Source organism: Erpetoichthys calabaricus, chromosome 1 (genome assembly GCF_900747795.2).
Source record: "Erpetoichthys calabaricus chromosome 1, fErpCal1.3, whole genome shotgun sequence".
NCBI classification, from domain to species: Eukaryota; Metazoa; Chordata; class Cladistia; order Polypteriformes; family Polypteridae; genus Erpetoichthys; species Erpetoichthys calabaricus.
In genome coordinates this window covers 53,304,670-53,329,005 of record NC_041394.2, presented here as the reverse complement: position 1 = coordinate 53,329,005, position 24,336 = coordinate 53,304,670, and the positions used below count along the sequence as shown (strand labels likewise).

The 24,336-nt window shown below is 38.3% G+C and overlaps 1 protein-coding gene across 1 annotated transcript in view; it reads left to right on the top strand.

Moving 5' to 3' along the window:
• ank1a (ankyrin 1, erythrocytic a) overlaps positions 1-24,336 on the top strand; it is a 638,168-nt gene that overhangs the window by 604,617 nt on the left and 9,215 nt on the right. Inside the window, 3 exon segments of the mRNA XM_051928287.1 lie at positions 16,248-16,331; positions 16,858-17,013; positions 17,244-17,339. Of these exon segments, the coding sequence (XP_051784247.1) occupies positions 16,248-16,331; positions 16,858-17,013; positions 17,244-17,315 (312 nt within the window). The 3' untranslated portion in view covers positions 17,316-17,339.

Below are 24,336 nucleotides of genomic sequence, written 5' to 3'. Positions count from 1 at the left end.
CTAAACTAAGTACTGAACGTAGAAAATTAATTATGTTACTCACCAACAATGACACGGCGACTTGTCCGATAACGATGAGTTTAATTTTACTGCACAACAAAGGAGAGCGTTACAGCTCTTCTAAAGGAGCCTCTTCAGGCAATTGTGTAGCACCGCAGTTGTTCTTCTTCTGGCAGTCTTCAATCCAGATCCCTAAAGCAGATTCCATCCTGACTACCGCCTTATTACATCCACTTACAACTCGTTTTGCACCCTGGTTAAAGGACACTGCGGCCATAGATCTTATATTCTTTTCCTCCTTTTTAAATAAAAATGAATCGTGGACTCGTTGATTCCGTAATGGCATCCTGCAGCGGTGTAGCTGTTCCCTTTCTTCAACATATCCAAAACTTTTACCTTTTCGGAAATCGTTAGCATCTTCCGTTGGAGCTTGGGCACAGCCCCTGAAGCAGTAGCAGGAGCACGTTGATGCTGAATGAGCGAGACGAGACTTCCTGGTTAACGCAGCGGAATTGAATTTGGCGCTCCGTCGCTGAGCCAATCAGCACACAGGAACTTAACTGCGTGCTCTGATTGGGTAGCTTCTCAGCCATCCGCTAATAGCGTCCCTTGTATGAAATCAACTGGGCAAACCAACTGAGGAAGCATGTATCAGAAGTAAAAAGACCCATTGTCCGCAGAATCCCGCAAAACAGCGAAAAATCCGCGTTATATATTTAGATATGCTTACATATAAAATCCGCGATAGAGTGAAGCTGCGAAAGTCGAAGCGCGATATAGCGAGGCATTACTGTAACATAATAGGTGCATTGATATATATATATAGGGCGGCACGGTGGCGCAGTGGGTAGCACTGCTGCCTCGCAGTTGGGAGATCTGGGGACCTGGGTTCGCTTCCCAGGTCCTCCCTGCGTGGAGTTTGCATGTTCTCCCCGTGTCTGTGTTGGTTTCCTCCCACAGTCCAAAGACATGCAGGTTAGGTGGAATGGCGATTCTAAATTGGCCCTAGTGTGTGCTTCTATTTAGTTTCAACCCCCACGCCTAGAGTAAAATGAATGGGAGCTCCTTCTTATGTTGATATTTATGAAGTGGATGGACTGTGTGACCTTGTTTCCCTGTCATGGCTGTGATCATTGCTTTATTATTGAGTAAGAGACAACAGCTGCATATCCTGATAAAACTGGCACCCAGTCAAGAATTTTCAGAGATTCAAGTTATCTTTGGAAATTTCTGTGCTTGATAAAAAGTTATGTGCAGTGTAAGTGCTTCCATCAGTGGACGAGAGTGCATCTGAAAGACAGGTGCACATATGCATTAGTTTAACTATTGAATCAGACAGAAAGCATTATTTTTTCAAATAGCATTACTCTTAATTAGTTTCTTACAAAGACAATCTGGAAGTACAACCATAGGTACTAAATTTAATAATGTAGTAGTAACCTAACTACCAGTGTCCCTAGAATTCAGCCCCTTTGTTTCAGCCCACTAAATTCTCACAGAACCATCCACACTCCTCAATTGAATAGCTTAGGGTGGTAAAGAGCTATTAAACCAGAAAGAAAGGTAGAAAAAAATAGAAAATAAAAAAAAATGCATTACACTCCATGACAAAAGTGGTGATCAGAGATGGAGGGATCTCTTGAGGCCAGGATCAGCCTGTAGGTCCCATAAACCCGTAGGTGGAAAAGGCTACTAAGAAAGTGGATGGACTAATGGAAGAATAAGCAGAAGAGACAGTACCCATATTTAAAGACAGAGGAAGATAGGAAAAGAATATGATGAAGTAAATGACATTTTAATTTGTAGTCCTACTGAGGACCGTGTGAAAGTTAAAAGAAGAAGAAGGAGGGAGACTAAAACATAAAAGCATTTCCTGGACTTTGCATAGTCCAGATTGATTAAAAATAACCTTAAGTTAGTGGAAGCATCTTTATGACAGATTGGTTTAAATTAGGGGTAACCACCAAGTTAAAGAGGGAGACATACGAATAGGGCACTTGCTCTGCTGGTTTAGGGAGTAATCTACAGTCGGCACTTCCCAAAACAATCCTTATTATTTAGAAAGGTATTAAAAACAATAATTGTAAGTTATATGGAAGATAGGAATGGTGTCCTGACTCGGCGGGGGAAAAAAATAACTAGTTTCTTGAGTTAAACCAGAAAATATGTGCAAAAGGCAAAACAAATGAAAATAAAAAATAAAACAAAGTGACCAAAACTCAGATGACAGGCAAAAATCACCGTCAATAATCAAGCAATAAGTCTCAAAATCAGGAAAGACATGAAAATAATCACAAAGAGAATTCAAAAAGGTTTTATCCGCAGATCAAATAAGGCTCAGTGCAAAAGGCTGACCCTTTATCCTGTCGGCTGATTAATTCAAGGTTACGACCCCGAGAACCATCCTCCTAGAAACTCGGGACATGACCGTGACAATTGTATACAAAAATGGCTTCCATAAAAAGAAATATTTCAGCCATAATCATGACAAATGGATTATGAGCAATGAATGAGAAGATGGTCTATCAAAATAAAAGGAATATGTAAATACGTTTAGAAGGACAAACGAGAAAAAGATGTCATTGGGATATGGAGGATGGACAAGAACATGATGTGAAGGTCTGTGAGAGGTAACCAAGAGGAAGATGTGGATAGGTTTTGAGAAGAGATTGTCAGAAGGAATTTTCAAATGGTTAATGAAGAATGGACAACAAATGGATATACACAGCTACAAAGACAATGTCAATAGATTATGAACTGCGGTGGGTTGGCACCCTGCCCAGGATTGGTTCCTGCCTTGTGCCCTGTGTTGGCTGGGATTGGCTCCGGCAGACCCCCGTGACCCTGTGTTTGGATTCAGCGGGTTGGAAAATGGATGGATGGATAGATTATGAATGAAAGTCATTACAAGATATCTCCAAGGGATGTGAGGAACATCAAAGAGGAGGGTATGAACGTATTAAGTCCAATTACTTTGAATGCATATCTGGCTACACAATTAACTGAACAAATCAAAGGATGTTAGCTGTCACTAAATAGCCACACTGAAGAGAGGAGCAGGCTCATGCCTTCATTGCATAATCACTTCAGATGCTTTCAATGCAAAGACATTCTTACTTTACTTAAGCTACTGGCTTTCCTATAATGAATCCACATTTTCAGTAAAAATTTTCAGTTGTTCCTGCTGTGTTAGAGCCGTCTAGTAAGTGTTGTCATATAGTGGTAAGAAATATTGTCTTTGGGGGAAAAAAGGTGTTATCAGCTGACCTTCAATTGAAGGAGCCTTTTTATTTCACATTAAGGAAAGCCATCTGTTATCTCAACGGGTCATATTCTATATAATAATGGTAGTATTTTGGGCAGTCACCTTATGTTTTATTCTGCCAAGCAGATTTCATGATACTGCAGTGTTAAGGCTCACTGGTCAATCTTCTTTCAGTAGGTTGGGTCATGGTACAGCAGGTTAGATGGGCATTATCCAGTCTCCTTCTTTTATACATCAACAGACGGGTACATATGCATTGCTGTATGTGAAACGCTAACTAGTTATTAACCTTCTTTATGCCCACCAGCATCTGTCAGTATACTGCAGTGCTGAGAGGTCAATACTAAAGCTCTTTGCATTGGAGTCTTATAAGTAAGTAAAAAGGCAGAACATTCTGACATGTGCTTTACTCACAGGAAATCTGTGAATCCCTCCGTAACTATTATGTGCTACAAATAAATGAAAATTTAAGTGATGCTTAAATGTTGATTACCTTTACAGTAGAACAATGCCATGATGATTTTGCTCAATTTATTTAAAAAAATTATCATATGCCACTTAAAACAAAGTCAGAAGATATCCTGATTGTTTTGGCAAGCACAGAATCTGCAGCAGTGCTGCTGTAACTCATGTGTTCAGAAATACTTGCTGGAGGAATTTGAAGCTGGTGGTCATATGTCTAGGAGCCTGTCAGGGTCTGGGTGACAGAAACACTGTGGCTGCAAGTTTGGTTGTCATGGGGGAGCTTAGGTTTCACTTCAGCTGAGCTGAAGCGGCACCAGGACACCCTTGAGGGGGAGAGAGATTACGTGTGGCTGGCCATCTTTGCATCCGGGAGCATGTGGACGCTGCTCACGGAGCTCCTCATCAGCCTGGTCCTTCTGGGTTTCTTTGTGATCAGCTGTCAAAATGTACTGCACATTGTAACTAGCTCCATCCAGTTTGTTCTCAAGTATATCCACCAGGAGCTCGACCAGGAATTGGGAGAGGGGGAGGAGGTCGCCGACGATGAGGAGGCTGTGACCACACGAGTCGTGCGCCGTAGGGTCATCCTCAAGGTATCTGCCTGTGCACTGTGAGAGTAAGAGATGAGTTGAAGAAAGACAGTCATAAGGGAATAGAAAAAAAAACTTTATGATGTGTATTTAAAAATAACAGAGCTAGAAATAGATCTTTATGTACAGCAAAGCCTGCAACTCAGTGCTCATTTGTTCAGATCCAATCCCCTGTACTCATGCTGTGATAATCTCCAAAGCTGCTTGATGTACTAACATTTGAAGTCAAAATGTCAATGTATTGTGTAGTATAGCTCCAGTTATTATTATGTAATTTTATGCCATTCAGATTTGTTTATATGTATTAAAAATTAGAGACTTGCTTGTTTAAATCTAACAGGTGATTGTACGTTCTGCATAGGAAATGTGAATAGTGTTTCTGTGGTAAATCCACTAATATTTCCCCTATATAGGGCATATTGGTTGGTATGTCAGTCTATTTCATGGTTGTCCAAAAGACAGAATAGAAGCAATGAAAACTGAGAGGCAAAAAGAAAGTGTGAACGTTTTTAATTGTGTGTGATATGGGAATGGTGCAGTGGGTAGTGCATTATGTCCATGTGCATTTTGTATATTCAACTGCGGCTGTGTAGGTTTTTGTGAAGTTTTTTTTTTTTTTGAGGGTGTTTTCCAAATGGTGTGCATGTTATGGTGACTCTATACTGCCCCCTTATGATTGACAATGGATGTGTGAATTGCTAGGTCCTGCCTTGCCCTGAACTGAAAGAAGTTACGCCAGAAAATTAATGAACGAACCTATAACGTAGTGCTAGTAGTCAACTATTGTAGGGAACCTTTTGTACTCTTAATTTTAACAGAATAATCACCTGCATTTTTATTTGTTCCTTTACTGCATAGTGTCCTTCTCCATAACCACTGCTCTGATTGTCACTAACAGGATAGACTATACAACACGCATCTTGAGAAAACCTCAGTAATTTACCTATACAAAATAAATGTAGAGTGTAGCAATAATTCATATCTCTCTATTATAAAAAAATTCTTGGAAGGCTTGGAAGGAGACGAGATATGATTTTCTCAGAGACACTTTAACGTCCTGCGAGACATGGCAGTGAGACAAAAGGACAGCTGTTGTACAGTTTTTTAAATGTTCGAAGAGCTGCAAGACATGCATGTCACATAGCACGGCAGCAGCAACCAGCAGCTGATCGAGCAAAGAGGAGGTAAAAAATTGTATTTGTTTCCCATTGTATCACCGTTTAAGAGGGGGTTTTGGAGGAGTGACCGCATCTCCTTAGTGTGTGTTCAGCCCCCCTCTTCACAACGTGAGCGACAGAGACATGAAGTGGCTAGTGCGCAGCGTGCCCCTTAGGGGGTAGGCGAGCGAAGCGAGCAGGGGCAAAGCCCCCTAGTTAAAATAAATAATACAAAACTATTTCATAACATGTTTTCCTGCTTAAAACTTAATTCCAGTAGCCTCCTGTTAAATGAAAATGTTGTAAAGTATGTTGTGTATAAAATGCACGTATATATTCTGTACACACCAGAATATCAAGAAGTCATAATTGTGTGTTTATTTCACAAAACAAAGCACAAACAAGAGGATAATAAAAAATACCAAAAGAAATGAAAACAGAAACAAAACCCTAGCAAACATTGCCTAGTTTTCAAAGATTCTTCTCAGTATTAACAGATTAGTTTATTCACCTGCTTGGTTATTCCCCCAGTACTATGAGACAGTTTTCTCCTCAGATCTTCATGATCTTGCTCTCTGTTCCTCTTGGTAGTGATTCTTCACTGTATTTCTATATTTCACTCTAGGGTCAAGGTGTCTCTGGCTTGATGGCTTACAAAACTCTCCCAGAATCACTTATTGATCACAGGCATCTTGTTCTGACTGCATACAGCTTTATCTGAACCCTGCACAGATCTTAATACTCCAGATCTTAAAAGAGTACCATGGTCCAACACATTCCATTCAGTGGCCATATACTCTTTCAAAGTGGACTCTTGCTTTGCCACCTTGACCTCATTCATTAAAAGGAATTACAGTCCCATTTTCCTAAGTGAGGGATTATGCATTATTACCTAAAGTTATCGCTATGAATTCATTTTGTTTCTATTTTTGTGAGGTTTTTGTTCCGTTTTTTTTTTATTATTTTATTTTAAGCCCATTTGGGCTTTTGATTCATGGGGAATTCAAATTTTGCAGCAGTTTAAATGTTGAAATTAATTTGCATCATTTTCAATGCCATTTTGTTTTCCCACCATTTTTAGTAGTTATTTTCAACACTTCCAATGAAACAAACCAGATAAACACATCGTATGACGTCATTGATGTGACTGGTTTAAAGGTCAGTGCTGCTCTCAGGTCTTTAAATGAGATTGTGCATAAGAACAAGAACTCTGTACAGCAAATTACCTTTTAAAGTCTTTCCTGGTTAATAATATAAGTTCTGTTTCCTTGACTTTGGTTCATATTTTGGTTTCAGTATTAGTATTCTTGACTTTTCCGACTAAGTTTTGGTTTTTTGACTATGACTCTTCCCCTGGTTGATCCTGTTTCCTATGCTGCTTACGTGCTCCAGCATAACAGCTGTGAGGCAACAGCAGAAAATACTGTCAGATAACGCAAAGGAGTACAGTAGGTCAGATGATTTGCGTTTTCTATTAAAAAAAATGTTATGTGTTTTAATACATTCTTATTTCTCATGGTGCTGTGGGTGGTGACTTGTTTAATGTTGGTCAGGCATGCATATATGAATTTCATGTGACAATCCTACCGCTGCTACTTAGTGGCCTGTGGATCTTTCTGTGGAGCTCTCACTAGCTCTCTGCTTTCAGTTGGAGGTTTAGGTATGGCTGTCATCTTACCTGTCTGTGTCTTAGTATTTGATTTTTTTTATTTTTGTGATTTGAATATGTATAAAGGTTTCTTCTTAGCCTCGTTCTACTGCTAAAATATAATTTCAAGACAAATTCAACTTTAAATACATCCCTTACTAGGAAGTAAAATGTATGATCATTTTGATTTTTTACAGTTCAATTAGATATTCAAAGCCAAGTTTATCCAAGCATCAGCTAAATAAATAAATGTAACTATATGGTTGCCTGCAGTCAACAAAATCATGCTGCATCCACAGGGGAGCAGCCAGCATTCAATAAAATGTCCATTGTTTTTTGCCAAATAATCAATTTTACTAAACTGTAAATAAATCCCCTTTATATACATAAACACTAGTAGTCTATGAAAAAGTAGAGTTGGAACAAATTGTGATTCTACACCCTCTGAAGTTTATTTGGACAATATTGCACTGTATTGCACTGCTGTTATGATGACAAGTAGCACCCTTAAAACTGCAGGTCTTTTGTTTATGAAATTGCAAAGAAAGGCAAAGAGTCTGTGAGTACAGATGGGATCTTTACAAGTAATCAATAAAAGACTGGACACCTGCAGGAATTCTTTGCATCAACTTTCAAGGCTCAATTAACTGCCACTGCTGTAGAAAATCTATACGCTTTTAATGTATTACTAATTTCATGAAAGGGCCTTTTTGTATAGCTCAGTTTTTGATTTTAACCTCAGCCAGTTTACCAGTTAACTTTGTACCATTTTTTATTATTATTTCTTAAGTCACCTGTTCAAAAATGTAGTGACTTGTAGGGAGCAGTGTAAAGTAATGAGTTACATTTAATCATGATACTGTAGTTGAAAAGATTATGTAGGGAATTTAAATGCAGTCATTTTTACTCTTTAAAAAGTACAGTATATTATTTAATAACGATTCTACTTTTCTAGGCAGTTGCTAAAAAGTACAGTGGAATGTTAGGGTTCAAAAATCTAGAGTTCATAGTGGCAGATTAAAATAAAATGCAAACATTTTTGCGATCGCAGTTTATGGTCTTGGCACACTAAGTGTTTGAGAAAGTAACACGTAGGCCATGCAGTTCTTTCTGGCTCTAGGTGGGCATCAGTATATCATGATGTGACAATCCATTCTATAGGCCAATAACTGAGTATGCACTCAAGAAGTTTCTGCCTCATTACAAACTGCAGTGACTTTGTTTCTGCTGCACGTGAAAATACTTGTGCAATGAAAGACATGGCAGATTGGTCTCATGTAGTGGTGGCAGCAGTGCTCTTTACAAAAAGGGAAGAGTATATTCCTTTTACTGATTTGAAGGACTGTTCAGCCTCAGGGATAAAAAACAAAATAGCTTTATCATGCAGTGTAAACTCTATATCCCAAAACCTTTGGATTTACTCAAACCTGTGAAACAAAAATCTAAGAACCATATTAAAGTCATATTTTAATTATTATTGTGTACTTCTAGCAATAAAAATATGTTGTCTGGTTTCATTACTTTAGATGTTATTCAAGTGGAGTGGGTACAATATACTAGAATTTTGCTAGAAGTGTACAAAACCTGAAATCATTAAGGATTTATTATGGTTTTTTAGATTTTCTTACAAACTGGTTTGGTATTTAATAGACATTTACAGACTTAATGTGTTTGTACAATATAATTGAACCACCATATAAAATAAAATACAATTCACCGCTTCTCCTTCTACACGTGTGTATGTACAGTGGTGTGAAAAACTATTTGCCCCCTTCCTGATTTCTTATTCTTTTGCATGTTTGTCACACAAAATGTTTCTGATCATCAAACACATTTAACCATTAGTCAAATATAACACAAGTAAACACAAAATGCAGTTTTTAAATGATGGCTTTTATTATTTAGGGAGAAAAAAAATCCAAACCTACATGGCCCTGTGTGAAAAAGTAATTGCCCCCCTTGTTAAAAAATAACCTAACTGTGGTGTATCACACCTGAGTTCAATTTCCGTAGCCACCCCCAGGCCTGATTACTGCCACACCTGTTTCAATCAAGAAATCACTTAAATAGGAGCTGCCTGACACAGAGAAGTAGACCAAAAGCACCTCAAAACCTAGACATCATGCCAAGATCCAAAGAAATTCAGGAACAAATGAGAACAGAAGTAATTGAGATCTATCAGTCTGGTAAAGGTTATAAAGCCATTTCTAAAGCTTTGGGACTCCAGCGAACCACAGTGAGAGCCATTATCCACAAATGGCAAAAACATGGAACAGTGGTGAACCTTCCCAGGAGTGGCCGGCCGACCAAAATTACCCCAAGAGCGCAGAGACGACTCATCCGAGAGGTCACAAAAGACCCCAGGACAACGTCTAAAGAACTGCAGGCCTCACTTGCCTCAATTAAGGTCAGTGTTCACGACTCCACAATAAGAAAGAGACTGGGCAAAAACGGCCTGCATGGCAGATTTCCAAGACGCAAACCACTGTTAAGCAAAAAGAACATTAGGGCTCGTCTCAATTTTGCTAAGAAACATCTCAATGATTGCCAAGACTTTTGGGAAAATACCTTGTGGACTGATGAGACAAAAGTTGAACTTTTTGGAAGGCAAATGTCCCGTTACATCTGGCGTAAAAGGAACACAGCATTTCAGAAAAAGAACATCATACCAACAGTAAAATATGGTGGTGGTAGTGTGATGGTCTGGGGTTGTTTTGCTGCTTCAGGACCTGGAAGGCTTGCTGTGATAGATGGAACCATGAATTCTACTGTCTACCAAAAAATCCTGAAGGAGAATGTCCGGCCATCTGTTCGTCAACTCAAGCTGAAGCGATCTTGGGTGCTGCAACAGGACAATGACCCAAAACACACCAGCAAATCCACCTCTGAATGGCTGAAGAAAAACAAAATGAAGACTTTGGAGTGGCCTAGTCAAAGTCCTGACCTGAATCCAATTGAGATGCTATGGCATGACCTTAAAAAGGCGGTTCATGCTAGAAAACCCTCAAATAAAGCTGAATTACAACAATTTTGCAAAGATGAGTGGGCCAAAATTCCTCCAGAGCGCTGTAAAAGACTCATTGCAAGTTATCGCAAACGCTTGATTGCAGTTATTGCTGCTAAGGGTGGCCCAACCAGTTATTAGGTTCAGGGGGCAATTACTTTTTCACACAGGGCCATGTAGGTTTGGATTTTTTGTTCTCCCTAAATAATAAAAACCACCATTTACAAACTACATTTTGTGTTTACTTGTGTTATATTTGACTAATGGTTAAATGTGTTTGATGATCAGAAACATTTTGTGTGACAAACATGCAAAAGAATAAGAAATCAGGAAGGGGGCAAATAGTTTTTCACACCACTGTATGTATGTTTGTGTTTGTGTGTATACAGTATATACTGTATATATATATATATATATATATATATATATATATTTATTTATTTATTTATACAGGGGGTCTTCAGGTTACAACACAGTTCCGTTTCTACAACAGTGATACAACCTGAATTTTGGTGTAAGTCGAAACACACCCTAACCTAAGTCATTTACCTATCCTAACACATTTGCAAAATCATAATCTAGAACATAAAAACACAACTAAGCTACAGAAAAAGAAAAAGTACATAAATATACTGTACTGTACACTATACTGTAGTAACAGAAAAAATGACAAAAAATTAGTGTAAAAAAATTCCTTACCTTTATTCCTTCTCATCTCTTTACAATGTCTGATTTCACTTCCATTGTGATGGCTGGCTTTCCTCTTCTTTGAAGCACTACCATCTGAAGACTGACTTTTTGTTTAGGAGCCATGATAAGGGTCAAAAAGTCACCAAACAAAGCAACACAAACGGAACACTTCCTCTGTGCACAACCAAACTAGTTTGCCCACATAGTCTGTAAGTACAACACTAACAACGTAAGTCGAAACATGTCCATTTTGAGCGGTGTAAACCGTATGCCGAGAAGTTGTAACCCGAGAACCCCCTCGTATATACAGTGTATACATATATATATATATATATATATATATATATATATATATATATATATATATATATATATATATATATATATATATATATATATACATATATATATTCTTTGTTTTCCCTAAAACTGCTCTCCTCTAATGCTGATCAAGTGCAGTGTAAATCATTAAAGTGTTTGTGGTCAAATATCCTGACAAATAGAATCCACACATTTTCTCTTTGATTTTGTGCTCACTGCTGAGTCTGTTTTGAATGTCAGCATAGTTTCTTATTTAATAGCACTGCATGGTGACTACCTGAGGTGCCTCACTCACATACTTTTCTGCAGTGGTGTCTCTGCATTAAGGGGAGGTTGCACATTGCCCCCATCCTCCAGAAGGTGAAGCTGGTGTGCAACATTTAATAATCAGTAAACTCACATCAAGAATTTGAGGGTTTATTAAACTACTTACATACTGTAGTAAACTTAATTTTGTTATCATAATTATTTTCTTGTGAATTTTCCATGATATGCTCAATGCAATTTCTTGTCTAGAAAAATATCTAATTATAGATTATGTGAAATTTTTTTTCTGCCTGGTGCCACTAGCTTGTTTCCAGGCTGCTTGGGCAGACATGTTCAGCCAGAACTTTTCAATTCTTTCTTTGGGCCTTGAAGGCCAAACATCTTTAAAGTGAGCCATTGATTGATTTTTTTTTTTGTGACACAATTCATAAGGTGTGTGAACTTGCACGTCTTGCTGTTTTGGAGTAGTTGTCATCACTATCATGAATTGTGTTGATTACTTTTATATAATATGATTTAGCCAATTGTCTCTTAAACAAAAATAGAAAATGGATGAATATTCATTTGTGTTACTGCTTTCGGTGTTGAGTACATGATGTTGACGTTGCTATTTTTTAATACTGTCCTTTTGGTGATTTTTCATCACCATTTATGCGGGAGCCTAAAATATTGTGAAACACTATTTCTTTCTTGCTTCCTAATGTGAGGTTTACTGGAGGTCATCTCCTTTCTCAGCTATCCCTCCAATGCTGCTGCCATTTTTCTGTTTCACTGACTAAGACTCACACTGGTCACTTGTGTTCAGAGCCAGGATCCCCCTTGAGCCTGCCAGCGGCAACATACCCAGGCAAATGGATTTAAAGGAATACTCCAGTCTGTGTTTGTAGTGCTGGTCGAGACAAATTTATAATGTCATGTTTTATGGTGAGTGTAGACAGCTAAGGTTCTGACATAATTGGCTTATAAGGGGACCAACACTGGACAAATAGCAAACAATATCAAAATGTCAATGAAAAAATGTCCATTTAGTTGTGTTGCATAATTCATATCAGTTATCCAGTCATATATTCACAACATCCTAAATACATGTACAGTCATATGAAAAAGTTTGAGAATCCCTCTCAGCCTGCATAATAATTCTACTCTCCTTTCAACAAGAAAAATAACAGAGGTATGTCTTTCATTTCCTAGGAACATCTCAGCACTGGGATGTTTTCTGAACAAAGATTTTTAGTGAAGCAGTATTTAGTTGTATGAAATTAAATCAAACGTGAAAAACTGGCTGTGCAAAAATTTGGGTCCCCTTGTAATTTTGCTGATTTGAATGCATGTAACTGCTCAATACTGATTATTTGCAACACCATATTGGTTGGATTACCTCGTTAAGCCTTGAACTTCATAGACTCCAATCATGAGAAAAGGTATTTAAGGTGGTCAATTGCATGTTGTGCTTCCCTTTGACTCTCCTCTGAAGAGTGACAGCATGGGATCCTCAAAGCAACTCTCAAAAGATCTGAAAACAAAGATTGTTAGTCTCATGGTTTAGAGGAAGGCTACAAAAAGCTATGTCAGAGGTTTAAACTGTCAGTTTCAACTGTAAGGAATGTAATCAGGAAATGGAAGGCCACAGGCACAGTTGCTTTTAAACCCAGGACTGGCAGGCCAAGAAAAATACAGGAGCGGCATATGCTCAGGATTGTGAGAATGGTTACAGACAACCCACAGATTACCTCCAATTACCTGCAAGAACATCTTGCTGCAGATGGTGTAACCATACATTGTTCTACAATCCAGCGCAATTTGCACAAAGAACATCTGTATGGCAAGGTGATGAGAAAGAAGCCCTTTCTGCACTCACACCACAAACAGAGTCACTTGTTGTATGCAAATGCTCATTTAGACAGGACAGATTCATTTTGGAACAAAGTGCTTTGGACTGATGAGACAAAAATTGAGTTATTTGGTCATAACAAAAAGCACTTTGCATGGCGGAGGAAGAACACCGTATTCCAAGAAAAACACCTGCTACCTACTGTCAAATTTGGAGGAGGTTCCATCATACTGTGGGGCTGTGTGGCTAGTTCAGGGACTGGGGCCCTTGTTAAAGTCGAGGGTCGAATGAATTCAACCCAATATCAACAAATTCTTCAGGATAATATTCAAACATCAGTCACAAAGTTGAAGTTACGCAGGGGTTGGATATTCCAACAAGACAATGACCCAAAACACAGTTCGAAATCTACAAAGGCATTCATGCAGAAGGAGAAGTACAATGTTCTAGAATGGCCGTCACAGTCCCCTGACTGCATATCATCGAAAATCTATGGGATGATTTGAAGCAGGCTGTCCATGCTCGGCAGCCATCAAATTTAACTGAACTGTAGAGATTTTGTATGGAAGTAAGGTCAAAAATACCTCCATCCAGAATCCAGACACTCATCAAAGGCTATAGGAGGCGTCTAGAGGCTGTTATATTTGCAAAAGGAGGCTCAACTAAGTATTGATGTAATATCTCTGTTGGGGTGCCCAAATTTATGCACCTGTCTAATTTTGTTATGATGCATATTGCATATTTTCTGTTAATCCAATAAACTTAATGTCACTGCTGAAATACTACTGTTTCCATAAGGCATGTCATATATTAAAAGGAAGTTGCTACTTTGAAAGCTCAGCCAATGATAAACAAAAATCCAAAGAATTAGGAGGGGTTACCAAACCTTTTCATATGACTGTATTTTTGGTAAAATATTGTTAAATATAATACTTCTAGAATATCCTGTCTTGAGCAGCTGGGAGAGCGCATTTAAGTGGGATTGAGCATTTCAATCAAATTAATGAAAACTAGCCGACGCCCGCCGTAGCATACGGCAGTGTAAGAATAGGAACGGAAAATGGTGAGAAAGGAATTCAGAAATCAAGAAGAAATAAATACTTCTTGAAAGACGCAGTGTGCATGTAGAATTTCTGGCCAAGCAGGATTACATGTGAAAGTGATAAATAAATCAGGCTTTCCGAATTTACGTACTATGGCCATGGCATCCTAATAGTTTTGTTGCATGTATCTTGGACTTCCTGGAAATGTGTACGATAATATGATCATTTTGCCTACACAAACGTTGTTATTTTCAGCGTTTGCTTGCAGTACGTCTGATAGTTCAACGCGCAGTGGTTCTTTTATCGGGAACATGTTGTAAATCTTTGTGCCAGCCAATGTCTCCGTAAGGAAATAAAATTGGGTAAACCATAGGGTCGCAATTCATACTGAGCGTGGAAATCTGTTTACAGGAGTTTCCTATGGGATAGATGCAAATGTCCCTTTCGGCAGGCGTTTCGCCATCTTCTCCGATGAAAATCGCTGCAACATCGGTGTGACATGTCGGGGCATTTTATCATTGTAAATTCTACCTAAGAGTTTCCTTGAAAACCATTCGTACAGATGCTGTTGGATTGGACTGAGCGATTTCATGCATGTGTTTGTATGATTTAGCGAAGGGGTTGATGGATCTGAGCATTGAATCTAGCTGGAGAAGTACATTTTCGCTGCATGCAGAATTTTCTTTATTTTTTAAGCGTACGTTAGTAGCTTGTGCTGTGTCAAAGCATACAACTGTCCATATCCTGCAGAGGTAGAAATGTTAGCGTATAGTGGAGAGATTTGGTGATAAATTTGCCAGTGTATTTTAAAACAGTATGGTCCGTGGCCTGGAGGTTGAGTTATCTGTGCACCCATGGAAGCAAACGCTGGAGAAGAGTTGTATTCTCGAATGTGTTCACGATAATTTTTAGCTTCTGATGTTTGCTGTGTAAGAAGCTGTTGTAAAGACACAGGTGGCCCCCGCAAGGGTGGTAAAGCTACTTTACCGTTGTGGCAGCACCTCGAGTACTTGTTGGATGTATTACACTCAGCAGGCCAGTATAGTGCATGACATGGAAGATGACGAATAGGAATCGAGAAATGCTGTGTCGGCTGCGTGTGGGTGGGACCGGTTTTGAAGTGGAAGCAGGATGAACCAGAAGAGAAATATATATAAGAGATGGGACAAATGAGGGTGACACATAGGCATGCACATTTGCCATAGCTGGTGTCTGTAAAGTAGATATGCGTCATGGACAATAGACAAGTGCTACATCCAGCGTCACTTCCACTGCCAGGATAGGTCCAACACTCATAATCCTTTACCAAATAGATGGATGGATAGATGACAAAATAAGGAGAATCAAAGCTCAGATCAAACATCATCATTGAGTGTTTCTCAAACAATGGACCACCAGCTTAAGTTTAGTGTATGAGCACCCCACACACCAAACACCCCCCTCCCCACTACTATATGTCTGCATTCAAAACACCAAAGGGGAATTCCCCCTAGTTCTTCATATATTAAATACTTTTATCATTGTGTTCATTACATCAAGGGGGACCACCCCCCAGTCTTTGATGTACACAAGCATACCAATGAACTCAAAACTCCAAGTGGCACAACCCCGAGTCATTGAGTGCGTACACAGAATATTTTGTATTTCATCAATGAATGCTGTTATTAAATGTTACAGGGGAAAATGCTGCCTGGGGTCATCATCAGTTACCAAAAATAGAAAAAGAAACTGCGTCCAGAGGCAAAAAGGTTGAGAACTACTGCTTTACATGGAGTTGAAATTAGGAAAGGACAATTAGCCAGGGCAATATGGAAGTGTGTTGGTTTACAGTCTAGAATCCAGTAGCCAGGGCTGGCATTTTTTTACCTTGTGATTGTTAAGAGAACAAATAAATTGTTAATTATAAGTATGAATAGGAATCTGAATTTGAAGGAATGGAACTATGACACTTTTATGTTTGTTTTAGGGAGATGAAGTGGAGGACATTCCAGAGGAGCAGGTTAGTGAGGAGCAATTCACTGACGAACATGGGAATATCGTCACCAAAAAGGTAAGAAGAACAATAAATCTATGTGTGTGCAGTCTAATTCTCTAAGAGAAGCGTGTGCTGTTCAATTTCTGCAGGTCTGATATTTCTTTTCCGAGCAGATTGAAAAAAATAATTAACCTTTACCATGTTCAACCTTGTGGTCATTGGTAACTATTTATTAGTGCTTACAATCTTCAATGTCTTATCAAAAATTATGGATTCACAACCAGTATGACATGCCAATTGAAACCTGCCATCATCTAAACAGTGATGTTTATCATGTTTCTAGCCTACATGTTCTGGTGTTTTGACATCAAAATTTACAATTTATTATCTCATAATGTTTGGCCTCCTCATGCCACAATTGCCATGATTGAAGCTCTCATTCTGTGCATGCTAGTCTTTACAGCCTTCAAGCCTTTTTACTTCTTACTTCACCAGCTCACCACCTGCCTCTACCTCATTTCAATTAACTGACCTCTTTGTTTCAAAGTTCCATGTTTGTTAGGTGTAGACCTAAATACTTCTTATTGTACTGTATTTTCAGATTGTGCGAAAGGTGGTGCGAACTGTGAAAACTTCAAATGAACCAGAGGAAAAGGAAGTTAGTATAGAAGGTGCCTTGCAGGAGCCAGCCGAGCTTGAAGCAGAAGCTGAGCAGTTGATGAATTATGCCATTCTAAGGCGGGATAACAGCAACAAGGTGAGGCCACGATATCAATGGGCATGCAGAGGTGAGGCAGCTCTGAACTTCACACAATGGCTGATATTTGTTCTACTAACTGCTAAAGAGAATGCTAACCCTATTTTTCTGGCTTTTCTTATCTGACTTGCATTTTTTCCTTTGTTTCTATTTGTCTGTTTATCTCTTTCCCTTTCTCTACTCATCACCTTCACTGCCTTGGCTCCTGTCTGTCCACCCTGCCCTCCTAGTCTGAGGTAAAGGAAGGAAAGAAAGGTGCTCAAATTGTGAAGTGTGCCAGTGTGAGACGAGTAAAGCAGTGAGGCACAGGCGGACAAACAGACCAGGTACCCGTGTTCTGCATGCCATCCCATCCTGAATGCACAGATATTTTATTCAGTCTTTGCAGATTTTCAAATCTTCTTTACTAACATTTGATGCTTTATTTTCCTTCTGAACTACCGTTTTAATACAATATATTTGGTGCTGATGTTATTTTGGTAGGAGTAAACTGAGAGATTTGTGCAGCAGAGTCAGTAAGATGTTTGAAGTAATTATAACTGTGCCCTCTGCCACTAACTCAATAATCCCTCAAACATTTTCCTGTACTTTGTTCCACCATGGTGACAAATTCACTGTATTTTGTTTATTTATTTTTCTTTTTTTTTTAATATTTTTATTTTATTAATTTTCATTGTAATCCTTCCATACAAACAGATCAATTTATAACCCAACAAATTTGAAAACAAATCAAACCCCACCCCTGAGAAGGAGAGCTTAGCTAAAGGAAAATTTCTTTAAGCTTTTTAATAAGGCAACATTAGACAAAAGAAGGGGAGAAGTAAATATCTATATAAATAAGAGATGGAGAAGGGAGTTAAATGCAATAATAGTTAATTCTCTTATTCTAAAATAATATTGATTAAATCCTGCCAAGTTTTGAAAAAATTTTGTACAGATCCTCTAACTGAAAATTTGATTTTTTCCAATTTCAAATAATATAAAACATCAGTTTCCCACTGACTTATAAGAGGAGAATTAGGATTCTTCCAATTTAACAAAATAAGTCTGCGTGCCAAGAGTGTAGTGAATGCAATCACCGTTTGTTTGTCCTTCTCCAATTCAAGTCCATCTGGAAGGACACCAAACACAGCTGTTAGTGGGTTAGGAGGGATTGTGATACTAAGGCTGTCTGAGAGGCACTTAAAAATTTTTGTCCAAAATGATGTTAGTTTGGTGCAGGCCCAGAACATGTGACCCAGTGAGGCAGGAGCTTGGTTGCAGCGCTCGCAGGTTGGATCCTGGCCTGGAAACATTTTGGACAGTTTTAAGCGAGACAGATGAGCTCGATATATAATTTTTAGTTGAATAATTCTATGCTTTGCGCATATAGAACTCGAGTGAATTCTCTGCTTTGCTACCTTCCACTCCTTTTCTGATATATTGATTAAGAGATCTTCTTCCCAATGTCCTCTTGGATCTTTGAAAGGTAGGGACTCTAATAAGATTTTATATATTGTGGAAATAGTGTTTGTTTCCTCGGAATTGAGCAGTATTTTTTCCAGCATTGTGGAGGGTGCAAGGTGGGGGAAATCGGGTAATTTCTGTTTAACAAAATTTCTAATTTGAAGATAGTAAAAGAAATGTGTAGCTGGGAGGTTAAATTTTGAACATAATTGTTCAAAAGATGTAAATATGTTGTCTATATAAAGATCTCTGAGCATTTTAATCCCAAAACTTTTCCAGGTATTAAAAACTGGATATACTTGCGAAGGTTGAAAGAGGTGGTTCCCTTGCAGAGGTGCCACTGATAAAAGATTTTCCATCTTAAAATGCTTCCTAATTTGGTTCCATATTCTGAGTGAGTAAAGCACAATTGGGTTATTAGTATATTTGCGATAACTTTCATTTATTGGAGAGCAGAGCAGGGAATATAAAGAAGTACTACAGGATTTTACTTCTATTGCAGACCAAGCCTGTTTATGTGCATTTATTTGTGTCCAGGTTTTTATGGCTTGTATGTTTGCTGCCCAGTAATAAAACTGAAAATTAGGTAAAGCCATGCCACCTTCTGCCTGAGGTCTTTGTAGGGTCGCTCTTTGGATACGTGGGTGTTTTGAGTTCCAAATGAATGAGGTTATTATTGAATCTAACTGTTTAAAAAACGATTTATTGATATATATTGAAATGTTTTGAAATAAAAAGAGAAGTTTAGGAAGGATATTCATCTTAACAATGTTAATTCTTCCGGCTAGAGTGAGATGAAGGGTTGACCATCTATGCAAGTCTTGCTTAATTTTTTCCATACAGACGCCAAAATTTTGTTGATAAAGAGCTTTATGTTTACTTGTGATATTTACCCCAGGTATTTAAACTGATCTGCTATGGTAAAAGGTAGGGTGTCTAATTTAATATTATATGCTTGTGAGTTCACTGGAAAGAGTATACTTTTATTCAGATTAATTCTAAGACCAGATATCTTTTGAAATTCTGTTAGTGCTGTTAAAACAGCAGGGACAGTGTTTTCTGGGTCCGATATATATAAGACCATATCATCTGCATATAGAGAAATTTTCTGTTCCAGTCCTTCTCTGACAATCCCCTTTATCTGATGAGAATTTCGGCAGTGAACCGCCAGTGGTTCAATAGCGATTGCAAACAACAGTGGCGACAAGGGACATCCTTGTCTGGTACCACGTTCTAGTTTAAAGTAGTCTGAGCAAATTTTATTAATACAAACTGAAGCTTCTGGACTGGTATACAGTAGTTTAATCCAAGCACAAATATTCAGGCCAAACCCAAATTTCTCCAATGCAGTGAAAAGGTGATTCCATTCGATCATGTCAAATGCCTTTTCTGTATTTTGTTTAAATGTCCTATTTCTTATTTCTTATACAATATTCACACTCAAAACTTTAACCTCTCACTATCAAGTAGCCCTGCAGCAGACCCGACAGCTTAGTGTTTCACAGTTTGGGGATGTGCTTCTCCCCGGCTCAGCCAGTAGCCTCAGAATGGAGGGCTATTGTGTCCGACAGACAGCATTACCTACACAGATAAACCTGGTTCCATGTTGGAAACCACTCTGTGGAAAAATCCACAACATATACAATAACCATAACAACAACAGAAATCATTCATCATGCAAAAAATCAATTTATAACTAGCTAGCACCTAATACTTCTTCAGAAGACAAATCCACTGTCAGCCTTTGCCAGAAGACCGCCTGATAAAAGTGGCCAGGAGTGAATATCTCAGGAAAATGAGGTGCTCTAGGTTATTTTTTCCAGGTGCTGTCAGAGTATACAGCAATTTAGAGCATGGAAGGTTAAGGATAGCCACAATTCAAAACTCCCAGTGTTGAAGAGGTCAGCGTCTGTGGTCCTTTAGCATGTCCTGGGTCCAGAGGTGGGTAGTAACGAGTTACATTTACTCCGTTACATTTACTTGAGTAACTTTTAAAAAAAATTGTACTTCTAAGAGTAGTTTTGCTGCACCATACTTTTTACTTTTACTTGAGTATGGAAACGCTACTCTTACTGTGCTACATTGGGCAACACTTGAATCGTTACTTTTTTTCCATTATATACGCTATATTTTTGCCAGAGAGAAGCCGCCAGTGGATCTACTGCATGACTGTTTCACCATTCAGACGTAGCAACAATAATCACAAGACTCCGTTTCACCAATCAGACGTAGTAACAATAATGACATGGCTCCGTTTCACAAATCAGATGTAGCCATGCAGTTACATGACCACAGACAAACTGTGGCAGCATAGCGGCACAAACTCCTCACAGACAGCGGATTGGGAAAGAAAGAATTCATGAAAAATGAGAGCCAACTCTTGCTGAAGCTTAACCATCACTTCACTGAGTGAAGAACAAGCATGTTTTAACCAAACATGCACAGACACAGACAGTCATGGTAAAGTGAGACTTCTTGTACGTGCACAAGCTGCCTTGTTCTAATGTTATTTTCTGTCAGCTGTGCTATTTGGAGGGCAAGGTAATATGCAGTATTATACTGTCAGTGTACAGTATATCGTCACTGTAAGCAGTTTGCACTGTTCAAACATGCATGTTACCAACTGTAGGTATTGCCTTCAAAAGCTTTGTTGTGAAAAACTGAGATTTGAAACTTTGTGTTATTTGTGCATCTTTATTTTGTAAAGATGTTATTTATTTTTACTTATTTTTTATTTTATTATTAGGAAATAGCAGAATTTGCACATTATTTTATATTTTTGTCTGTCTTATTACAACATTTCTAAAAAATAAATCATTTATTATGATCAAACAGTTACTCAGTACTTGAGTAGTCTTTTCACCAAATACTTTTTTACTCTTACTTGAGTAATTGTTTGGATGACTACTTTTTACTTCTACTTGAGTCATATTATTTTGAAGTAACTGCTCTTACTTGAGTACAATTTTTGGCTACTCTACCCACCTCTGTCTGGGTCCAGCAGTTGTGGGTTCTGAAATGAGAGGTTGTAGTAACATGTTTTGACATTGATTGGTCATTTAGTTACATTTAGTTTGGGCAAGATTAAGGTGTGGTCTCAGATTGAAATGCAGTATATTCAGACTGCTGCTAAGATAGGTTTGCTTTGCTTTTAGTTATGACACACAATCTTTGGATATGAATGAAAGCACAAGACACATTTTTAAAAAATTACCAAATTTTGTTGCACCACAGGTCATTTTCATTAAGGTTCACACATGGGCTTAGCTTAGGATTTAGTAACACACATTGGTCAGTGAAATGTGCAGATTTTCCTACAAAAACGAAAAAGTAACATATCGTTTGTAATGCATGACATTTGATGGTAACAACATATTTGGTTATTTTTTGTGTCAGTAATAAGTAAAATAACTGCTGTTACGAGTAACATTCTCCAACACTATTAATCAATGAGGTGTTTTGTTTAAACAGTTATATAAAACATCCAGCCTGTTGAAAGCATTTCGATTCACTCAATAAATACACTATGATATTGTCAGCAATAAGAGTACAAATACACTATATGTTATAAAAACATGAAAAGAGTGATGAGTGAGTAATCCTGCCAACAACAGGGTCATCAATATACCTACTCCCAAAAAAAGAAGCTGTTCAGTCTGCTCCACTCACACACACTTGCAGCCTGACATTCTGTGCAAGGACTGTAGGAGGAAACTAGATCTCCAACGAAAACCCATACAGCCAGGAAGAGAATGTGTAAACTCCACACCTGCTCAAATGGAATTCAAAACCCAAGAGTTTGAAGGCAGCCGTTTTAACCCATTGCAGACTCCAAGGCCTCAAATTACGCTTTTCGCATTAGTCCTTTGAATATCAGCTATAAATACATTTTCAAAATGCACTGGAAAAGATTCGGAGACCAAAACAGGTTCCCCATTTATTAGATGAACTCAGAGAGGAGTGAAGGAGTAAGGTTCATATGCACACAGCTGACAGTCGCTTTATCCTTTACTTGGTTTTCTCATGAGTGCATTGTGACTTCCCTTTGCAATAAAACAGTCATTTTAGGCTCTGGGTTGAAGAGACATTTGTGGGAGGCATGGAGTCTCCTTTTTGAATATACAGTACTGATGGATGTAATGAGGTTCAGGATTGGTTATCCACCTCTCTGCCTGTGGTGTTGATGCCAAGGTAGAAGCTGACAGGCATGTTCATTTCCTGGCTTTGAACCACCACACCATCTGTTTTTCCATTTACTTTCCTCCCCATAAAGGGACCCAAGTAGTCACCTTGTGACAAAGAATTATTTATAAATATTTGCTACTCTCTGCTGTATTGCATTGAGGATTGAGCATTGTACTTGAAACCATATACATTTAGTGCAATCCCCACCTCTGACTCTCTGTATATCTCTTAACAAAATTATTTAACCTCCTGAGCTCCTGCTATACACATGAATGTGTATAAAAACCTCTAGACTGTCAGTCTGCTGAAACAGAATACAAATCCATTTGCTCTGAGACATGCTATACCTCGATAGGCCAATAGCTTTAAATACTTTGATCTCTGATTCACATTCTTCTTGATTTCAGTTTATACATGAACATTGAGTAGAAGTACTACACAGCCTTACTACATTTAGTTTTGCACAAAAAATTTAAGTTTACCAGTTTAAGTGGAATTGACTTCCAGTTTCATCTCAGGCTGTTTATCGGTCCAAACAATCAGTCTCACAATCAGTTATTTGTGATTATTCTTGGACTCTGATTCTACACACTTCGTATGGCTTTCCTCCCAGGCCAAATGTCATCTCTAAAGCCCAGAATGATCATAACCCAAAATGGACTGGAATCCCATCTAGAGGACTGTGTGAGACTGATTTTGGTTTTTTGTTTTTTTCATCTACTCCTTCTGACATTCAAAATGTGCCACATGCTCCCTCCTGCCTGCACCAAAAATGTTTTGTCGCACTCTACGCTCATCTCACTCCCTTGTGATCCTCAACTGGAGCTTAGACAGCTGACCAAGAAAGGTTTTTAATATCAAATTCAGTGCTGCCCCTGGCAATAAAGTTACCACCCACACCACAGCATATTAAGTCAGGTCCTGCGACTTGGCTTTAGTCCCATCTAAGGCAGCTTCTCTTATTTTGCTGGCCACTGCCAGTATAGGCTGCAGTGCTGAGAACAGCATTTATTAGACAGGCAGACAGGTAGAAAGAAAGAAAGAAAGAAAGAAAGAAAGAAAGAAAGAAAGAAAGAAAGAAAGAAAGAAAGAAAGAAAGAAAGAAAGAAAGAAAGAAAGAAAGAAAGAAAGAAAGAAAGAAAGAAAGAGCTTTATTTGTCCCCAGGGGAAATTTGTGTGTTTTTTTAATAGAACCTTTAATAAATAGGTAGCTAAATAAATAAGTAAATATACACACACTTTGGTCTGAACACACACCAGATTGACTATAAAGAAAGAAAAGTTCTGACTTGGCTGTCACAGTGAGCCATTATGCAGACGTATTGCTGTTGGTATAAAGGAGCCCCAGTCGCGTTTCTTGACACACTTCTGCTGAATGATTTGTTGGCTGAAAGTCCTCAGTGTTAGTGTGTCAAAGAGAGGATGTGTATCATTGTTCATAATGGCACTCAGTTTTGTTTTAATTCTCTCCTTCACCACTACCTCCTGGGGGTCCACAGCACTTCATATTACTGACGTATAACCATAATTTATTTCTGTATGGGGCAAGGTCTAAAGTCACAAAGTTTACAGTGCTTCTTCAACTAGAATATGTTTAAAATTTCACCTGAAAACAATATGTGTTAATTGTATTTTGCTAAATATTAATGTGTTTCCAATTTTGGTATAATTAAAAAATAAATAGCCCTTTTT